The sequence below is a fragment of the Fusarium fujikuroi genome, chromosome FFUJ_chr05, assembly GCF_900079805.1.
Source record: "Fusarium fujikuroi IMI 58289 draft genome, chromosome FFUJ_chr05".
NCBI classification, from domain to species: Eukaryota; Fungi; Ascomycota; class Sordariomycetes; order Hypocreales; family Nectriaceae; genus Fusarium; species Fusarium fujikuroi.
In genome coordinates, this window is record NC_036626.1 from 1887505 (window position 1) to 1896432 (window position 8928).

At 45.7% G+C, this 8928-nt stretch overlaps 3 protein-coding genes; 2 read left to right on the forward strand and 1 right to left on the reverse strand.

Moving 5' to 3' along the window:
* FFUJ_07361 (SPS2-like protein) lies at nt 1–1308 on the forward strand (the record flags this gene model as incomplete). XM_023577604.1 has 3 exons in its annotated part: nt 1–58; nt 115–955; nt 1011–1308. The coding sequence occupies 3 exons, from the start codon at nt 1–3 to the stop codon at nt 1306–1308; spliced, it is 1197 nt and encodes a 398-aa protein (XP_023430651.1).
* Nucleotides 1309–2027: 719 nt separating this feature from the next.
* FFUJ_07362 (related to DNA-damage repair protein DRT111 precursor) lies at nt 2028–3624 on the reverse strand (the record flags this gene model as incomplete). XM_023577605.1 has 4 exons in its annotated part: nt 2028–2123; nt 2177–2260; nt 2314–2984; nt 3033–3624. The coding sequence occupies 4 exons, from the start codon at nt 3622–3624 to the stop codon at nt 2028–2030; spliced, it is 1443 nt and encodes a 480-aa protein (XP_023430652.1).
* A 2205-nt stretch (nt 3625–5829) lies between these two features.
* On the forward strand, nt 5830–7437 carry FFUJ_07363 (probable RNA helicase DBP5; the record flags this gene model as incomplete). XM_023577607.1 has 4 exons in its annotated part: nt 5830–6062; nt 6117–6602; nt 6654–6891; nt 6940–7437. 4 exons carry the CDS (start codon nt 5830–5832, stop codon nt 7435–7437), a joined length of 1455 nt encoding a protein of 484 aa, XP_023430653.1.
* Nucleotides 7438–8928: the final 1491 nt, after the last annotated feature.

The window sequence follows — 8928 nt, forward strand, 5'->3', positions numbered from 1 at the left end:
ATGCATTCCGTTAAGGTCCTCTCAGCCATTGCGGCCCTCGGTGTCTCTGCCGTTTCTGGTGGGTGAAATCAGATACAACTTCTCGGATATCCTTTTAACAGTAACCTCGTCTAGCTGCCACTTGCACCAAAGACATCAAGATCACCGAACCTACACAAGTCATCAGCTGCGATGTTGTTGATGCCGATGTCATCATTGACAAGTCTGTTTCTGGCGCCGTTGTCATCAACGGCCCCAAGCAGATCAAGGGCAACTTCCAGGCCAAGAACGCTGGAGACCTTATCTCTCTCTCCAGTACCTCTATTAATTCTATCACTGGAACATTCGAGCTCAACAACCTCGAGGCTCTCAACAACCTTGATTTCTCCTCACTTGAGAGCCTGGGAGAGCTTAGCTTCATCAAGCTTCCCCGGCTCGGCGAGCTGAACTTCGGTACTGAAGGCGTTACTAAGATCAAGAGCATTCGAATTACCGACACTTTCATCAGTGATCTTAGCGGTCTCAGCGTCGCCAGTGTCGAGAGTTTCCAGATCGACAACAACCGAAAGATGAACGCTTTCAACTCCGACCTTGTTAACGTTACTACCCAGCTTCTGATCTTCGACAATGGCAACGACGTTATGGAAATTACGATGAACAAGCTCGAGACTGCTGCCGAGATCCAGATTTCTAGCGCCAAGTCCTTCAAGGTTCCTGCTCTTCAGGAGGTGACCAAGAGCTTGAAATTGAACGCCAACCCCGAGCTTCAGACTTTCTCCGCCCCCAACCTGACCACAATCACAGAGACCCTGTCCCTTATCGACATGAAAAAGCTCACCAACGTTTCCTTCCCCGTTCTTGAGGAGATTGGCGGCGGTTTCACCATCCAGAACAATACCAAGCTTGATGCTATTGATGGGTTTCCCAAGCTCGAGAAGGTCACTGGTGGTGTTGCCCTCCGAGGCAGCTTCGAGAAGTGAGTAGAATCCCCCTAGCATATAGCATTCCCGAGTCTAATGAGTGGTTTCTAGGGTGGAACTTCCCAAGCTTGATCAAGTTAGTGGCAGCGTCGTTGTTTCCTCGACCACCGATATCAAGGAGTTCTGTGATTACTTTGACGACCTGAAGAAGGACAACAAGATCGATGGTGAGGAGAAGTGTACATCCAACAACAAGGAGGCCAACGAGGGTAAGGACGGTGGTGAGGAGAGCGACGGCTCTTCCGATAGCAGCAACAGTGACGACAAGGAGGATGCTGCCGGCATTGTCAGCGTCAACATGGCTGTTCTTGCTCTTGCAGGTGTTGCTGCCGTTGCCCAGCTGTTTTAAGCACGGAGATGAAGATTGCTGGATTTTCTCTTAGAGGCGTCATTATCGTCGTCATTATGTTTCCTGACTTTTCTCTACGACATATTGTGCTTGGTCATCAAGTGGCACAAAATGCTTTTCATGGGGTGGGGTAACTGCGTGTAAAGGATAACCTGTTAGAGCTTAATAATCGATTGTATTTGGACTTTATTCTTGCGATCGTGTTCGCCGAGCCCTGAAAATTGGCGTTTCTCCTAACTCGGCATATAAAGATGTTTAGCTCGTGATAAGCGCTTCTTTTTCATTCTGATTATTGAGTCATTAGGAATCTTTTCAGTCTGCCACTTCTATCAAGGATAGATGCAGGTCTATTATGAATATAAACTCTTCTCCATCCACCTGATTGTCATCTATTCTTTACATTTAGGTCCAGGTTCCTTGGTTCAATCATGGGTGAAATAAGCTCTTCACTTATCTGTCTTCTGACTTTGTCCCCCAAGCAATATGACACAAGATACCACGAACGCTTGAGAGGGGGAGGCTATACAAGCATATTGACTGGAATATTACTTGTTTCATGCTGAAAAACGACTTTGGTTGGATGGGGACGTCTCTTCCTCTAGATCTGTAATGTATACGTCTCCATATTGATGATATTTGAGTATAAGGCTTGTTTCTACCCCTTTTTTTTTGCTTCTGTCCCGCTGCCTAGCCTTGACCTGTCATAAGAAGCACTCTTTTTATTGATACTTCCCCTGCTCAAACTTTTCTGTATCGAAGAATTCGGGGACTATTGTATTGCCATTGAATACACGGCCATCTAGTTCATTGACTGCCTGTATGGGTTGTCAGCTGTTTGCGGTTGTGAAAGAGGAAACAGGATATTCACCCGAAGAGCTGAAACTTGATTTGTGAACTTGATAAACACTTTGCGACTTTCCTGGTCAATATATAGTCTCTCCACGCGGCCGTACTGTATCTTTGTTAATTATACCATGCCTGAAAAAGGACATAACTCTCACAAACCTTTTCTCCGCACTCTTCTCCGATCTCTTGTCCCAAACCTCCTGCAATCTCCTCCTCGAGATTCGGCATATTTTCAAGCATATTGCGTAGTACTATGACATCACTCATAGTACCGAACTTGCCTGCATTTTCCTCTTTGCGCTTCCCACCAATGATCTTACCCTTACCACCTGGCTCGGCCCATCCTCCGCCATCTGCGTCGGCTTTCTTCCGCCGCTTCTCGACTTGAACACGCAAAGGGTTGACAATTCCTGACTCATCAGCACCAAGTCCACTGCCTTTTGTCCATCCGTATTTGCTCATCAATCGATGGGCAAAACCAGACTGGCCTGGACGGCTTGACCGAGCCTGAGAATCGTCACCAGGTTGATCCGGAAGACTGGATCCAAGAGTTGGGGGCGGAGAATACGCATCGTCTTCGACATTATCCCCTGCTGCGTCTTCGTCGTCATGTGGCTTGGAATATCTTACCGGAGCGCGTGATATGGTGGCTGAATTGGAAGGCTGAGAGGGTGATGCTTGTGCAGCAGGGGGAAGAGGAGCGTCCTCTTGAGATATAGCTACACGGCGAGCAAATGCATCATCCCCACTAACATCGCCTGGAGGTGGTCCTGGGGGTGATTGAAGCGGTGGTGGTACGAAAGCATATGACGAAGGTGGAGCGAACTGATCTGGCAAAGGTAAGAATTTAACTGAGAGGTGGTTTACAGTGAACTCACTTGAAGGAACATGCCGGGTTTGTTCGTCCTCGTCCTCATCTGAGAGGTCGCTTTCATCGCGTCTATGTCGGTGCCTATAAAGCAAGGCTTTCCAATCTCTGACCTCTTGGACTTTCTCATCACTATGCAGGTATTCTTCAACATTAGTTGGCCGTGTAGGGTCATAGATATCGTCCCAGTTTGTCTCAAATTCCTCTTGTTGTCTCTTTTTCTTCTTCTTGCGGCCGCCACGCTGACGCTTTTCGCCCATACCATACATCCACTCATCTTCCTCAGTGGCGGCCCAGTCTGCAAGCGTAGTCTTCGGTTGCACAGGAGCGGGAGGAGCAGAATTCACAGCCTGCTTAGAAACAGCCGGCTTGGGGAATGCCGGCTTTGGCTTGGCTTGCTTTACCTGTGGACGACGTATAGGTTGAAAGCGAAGGGCGGGATCAATGGGCTTCTTGACGGAAATTTCTGCAGATGTGTCTTCTGTTTGGCTGTACAGAACAGGGGCTGAAGATATTGTCGCTGAGGTTGAAGGTGTATCATTGGGATCCAGCAGGTTCTCATAGAGAGATAGCCCTCCTTGAGGCGGCGGCGGAGCTGCCATTGTTGTTATTCAGGACTATTGTATGATGTATGGAGCTATGAAAGCTTGAAGAGCCGAGTCTTGATGTTTCCTAGTTCAAGGGATGGTTGCGTAAGTTGAGTCTTGAGCTTTATGCCGAAGTTATCTTGTTTTATACACAACTGTATGAGTCTGATGTGAGAGCAAATGCGCCGGGTAATTAGCGGTAGTCGCCCACAATATAGGTAGGTCCTACGGAGGTAGGTTTCAAAAGTCTTTGCTGGCCAAGAGGGATCGGCAATAACCCCTGTAAAGTCAAATAGGGTATCCCTGCTGATTTTATTAGTTATCTTCTATAAGTGATTTTTATACCATTCTTTCCCTCTTTAACTTATAAAGAAGATACTGTATATAAATATTATAACTTAGGCTTTAGTAGTGATATTAAAAGTGCCTAATAGAGAAGGGAAAACTATAAAGTAAATTAGCTTCCTTATTAATATCCCTAAATATATAATTAATAAGATATATTTTTAGGTAATTAAGGCAAGCTTTAAGCCTAATAAGAGTCCCCTTAGACTTATTAACGCTTAGTTAGAAGATAAGCCTTAATTTAAGTAGCCTTTAAAGCAGTCTAATAAAAATTGCAGTATAATTATTACTAAAGTTAGTTTAAATCAATTTAGCAGGGAAAAGTTACTTATTAATATCTCCAGCAAGCTTAGCAGTTAAGGTATTAATATTTTAATTATAACTATCTCTAGAATCCTTAAATTAGCAAGATATAGGAAAATAAAGCTAATAAGGAAGCCTAAACTAACTGCAGTAATAAAGAAAGAGTGCCTAAAATAGTATATTGCTTATAAAGATTAGACCCTTAAAGATTAAAAAGCTGTAATTTAGTTAGATAAAACTTCTATAATACTTCTTTATTGCTATAATAGCTATTGCATTTAAAGGCTACCTAAGGAGCGATTTCTCTATAGCTGTATTTATAAAAGATAGAAAGGCTTTAGTAAATTTATATTTTAAGGCTACTTTTTATATAATAAAAAGGGTCTCTTTTATTACTAGTCTCTAAAGACTAAAAAGAAAAAGAAAAAAACTAAAGCTATAATATAGGCAATAAATAAAAAGCTTAAGCTAATAATAAAAAAGAAATAGGAGCTTAAGAATAAAATAAAAAGGCTAGGGCTTTATAACCTACTAGGTAAGAAGCCTAAATAGTCTTAAAAGAAAGCTATAGGTAAGCTAATAAGAGAAAGGAAAAAAGGCAGTATTAACTAATAGCAATACTATATAAAGATCTTAATCTTAAAATTACTTCCTTTTATAAAGAAATATAAAAAGGAAAGACTAAATACCTTTATATAAAAAGATTAAGCTCCTAGTTATAAATACTATATATAGTAGCTTCTATATAATACTAAGAGAGTTTAAAGACTTCTTTAGTATTTAAATTTACCAGATTTAAATGCTATTAAGCCTATCTAGCTATAGATAAAGAGGATAATAATAAAAAAAGGTGCCTTAAAAAATAAAAAGAAAGCTATTTAAAAGTAAGAGGCTATATAAAATAACCTTTTATAAGAGAAGATCTAGATATAGATTAAGAGAATTCCTATATATATTTAGAAAATTATAGCTTTAGAAGGTAGGAATAAGTATAAGAAAGGCAGGGATAAATTGGTGTAAAAATCGATATTTGTAGATACTAACTCTTTTGCCCCACTTAGCGTGATTTTAGCGTCAGTAAAGACTTTTGAAACCTACCTCCGTAAGGCGAACATTGATGGAAGCTTGAGTGGGCACCACCCAATCGGTAGGTAGGTACTTAGGTACCTTCCTAGGGCACCTCGCCTGCCCTGCTCTGCATGTACCCCTCCAATAACTTGGACCCCGCCAAAACTTTGGAGAAGGAAGCTTCCTGGTCCATTCACCTCTCATTACCTCACGGCAACTTGCATGAGCTTTTGTTTATACCTATCCACCTGCCTGAGTATTTCTCTCGACTTAGGCTAACCCATACCTCAAACCTTCCTCAGTTTCTACATCTCTTTTCAAAGCCTTTTCGGCGGCGGCTCGTGCAGGTTAAAGGAACGTCGTGATCTTGCCGGGCAGTTTGGTTTCAAGTGCCTGCTCCAGGGCCTCGAGATCTTTACCACCGCCTCCCCCCACCGTATCGACTCTCTCCTTGCACCTTGCGATCGCCGAAACGTATTTTTACAGCATAACACTACACTCGCCATGGCTGATCTTGCGAGCCGAATTACAAAGCCTGATGAGGCTGCCGCGGATCCTCCAGCCGAAAGTGCTCCCGCCTCTACTGGCGAACTTGGCCAAGCCGACGGCAACATCGAGGACCTCGGTGGCTCTGGTCTCCATGAGCCTGAATGGGATGTCGAGGTCTCCCTGAGCGAGCTACAGAACAATGAAGCCACCCCCTTCCACTCTGCCACCACCTGGCAGGATCTTGGCCTGTAGGTGGTGATCATCTCATTCTAGAAGAAGCGTTACTGACATTTCTTTTTCAGCCGCGAGGATATTCTGAAGGGTCTCCTCAGCCTTAACTTTCTGAAGCCCTCCAAGGTACAAGGCAGATCACTTCCGCTGATGCTCAGCGATCCGCCGCGAAACATGTTGGCGCAGTCCCAGTCTGGCACTGGCAAAACCGCTGCGTTTGTGACCGCGATATTGTCGCGAGTTGACTTCAGCAAACCTGACCAGCCCCAAGCTCTTGCTCTTGCACCTAGCCGAGAACTGGCGCGACAAATTGAAGGAGTTATCAACGCCATCGGACGCTTTATCGAGAATAAGAAGGTTGCTGCTGCGATCCCTGGCGCACTCCCTCGTGGAGAACCCGTCAGAGCTAGTGTCATTGTCGGCACTCCAGGTACAGTGATGGACATCATTCGACGCAGACAGTTGGATGTCTCTCAGCTTCGAGTTCTTGTCCTTGATGAGGCCGACAACATGCTGGATCAGCAAGGACTCGGGGACCAGTGCCTTCGGGTCAAGAAGTAAGTTCCCACGGATTTGGATTTTACCGAGGAAACGCTGAAACTTGATAGCATGCTCCCCAAGGACATCCAGGTCCTTCTTTTTTCGGCGACCTTCCCCGAGAATGTCATGAAGTATGCCAGCAAGTTTGCGCCTAACGCCCATAGTCTTAAGCTGCAGCGTAGTGAGCTCACAGTCAAGGGCATCTCTCAAATGTTCATCGACTGCCCAGATGACAATACGAAGTACGATATTCTCTGCAAGCTTTATGGATTGATGACCATCGGCCAGTCAGTCATCTTCGTCAAGGTAAGTAGTTCTGGTTATTCGTTGGATCTCTGCTCTAACTCTCTAAAGACACGAGAAAGCGCCAACGAGATTCAGAGGCGAATGGTAGCAGATGGTCACAAGGTCTCCGCGCTCCATGCCGCTTTTGATGGATTCGAGCGAGATGATCTTTTGTCCAAATTCCGCCAGGGCGAGAACAAGGTTCTCATTACCACCAACGTTTTGGCTCGTGGTATCGATGTTTCCAGTGTGTCCATGGTTATCAACTATGACATCCCCATGAAGGGAAGAGGCGACACTGAACCAGATGCCGAGACCTATCTGCACCGTATCGGCCGAACCGGTCGATTTGGCCGTGTCGGGGTCAGCATCAGCTTCGTTTACGATAAGAAAAGTTTCGATGCCTTGAGCAAGATTGCCGAGCAGTATGGTATTGACTTGGTCAAGCTCGATACCGAGGATTGGGATGAGGCAGAGGAACGAGTGAAGGAAGTCATCAAGAAGAACAGAGCTCAAGCTTCGTATGCCCCCAGTGCGACTGAGCCTAAGGCTACCGAGGGTGCCTAGAACTTGCCCGCGTACGGAGTTCATCCTGGATTCCATAATGGTTTCGGGAATAACGGACCACGCTTTAACGGTATGGCCTATGGCAGCATGAACCAGAATGGGATGGCCTACGATCGCATGAGATTTTGAGGTTACAATCGCCACAATACAATGATTTGATTCAGCGGGAGGTGCGTTAGAGCGGTCTATAGCTGTCGCCGGCCAGCGGTTTCTGACCTTTTCGAAATGCGACAGAGTTAAGATGGACTGCGGGATATTGAGAATGCAATTAGGCGGAAAAAGCTAGCTACTCTATGTCTGTCTTTTGCAGGATGGAGACACCAATAAAAGAAAAAGGCTGCCATCAAATTGTTATTCACCTGGCGTTCCTTCCACAGTCGTTTATACCTGTGCCATCATGCACAATGGTGCAATACTGTGATGATTTCTCTCACAAAAAAACGTGTCTCGCAAGGCGAGTCTGGCCTGTTCAGGCAGTGTCACATCTCGCTACTGAGAGACTCACGTAGGTTTTAAAGAAGCAGTAATTGGGTACCATGGAGATCGAGTAGAGCAAGTATAGGTCTTGCTTCTCGTGAATTATATGTTAACACTAATAAAAAACCAAGATGGTGAAGTTCTGCCGTGAAGAAGACCCAGCCTCGTTATGTTATCCGTCCATATTTCTCCCCAACTGTCACTTATTATTAATCCTTGGTGGCCTAGCAGCCAAGAGTTTTCACGATCCAGCCTCTCCATTTACGCCAGCCTTACTCACCGCTCTCCCTATTTCCATAACGCCCATGACGCTACCGCCAGGAACGGATCTTGTTTGTGTTACAAAGCAAAACTGGCTGGCTGGCTACTTGTGATGGAAGTTGTAGAGGCGTAAACAAATTCAGAAGTGCATGTGTTGATTGATCAATACGGGACGCAAGAACAAGAGTTCCGTGTTGGGAAGTGGACCTCTCTATTTGAGACACAGGGCATGGGCGTGGACAAATTGATAATGTTACTGTCTCTACACCTCAAGTTCAGCTCACGCGACGCCCACAACGTCGACGGCAACGTTGCTCAACGGTCACAACGGCATAATGGCGGAGGGGGTGGATGTCATGATGCTATCAGGCTCGAGCAGCCTGACGCCGAGGAGCCAGTCAGAAGAAGGTGTGAGATGGGTTGGGCGCCATCTCATCGAGAGTTATGCGTTGCAGCCAGGTCGTTTCTGGAAATGCTGAGTATTGACAATGATTGACATGAACTGCCCCCCTACCGAGGGGGAATGGCCTACATCTGAGGCCCGAGGGCTTCCGATATCGAGATGCATAATGGGTCTGCCAGAAGAAGCTTCAGACGCGAGCCACGTTGCACATCTGAAGCAACTAAACCGCTCAGTTGCAGCCATCCACCATCGATCGACCTGCCGAGCCATCCAAGGTTTTGAGATGTTGTCCGCCATGGAGAGGAGGCCCGTACCGGGATCCGCCTGCTAGGAGCGGCCTTTGGCGTGGG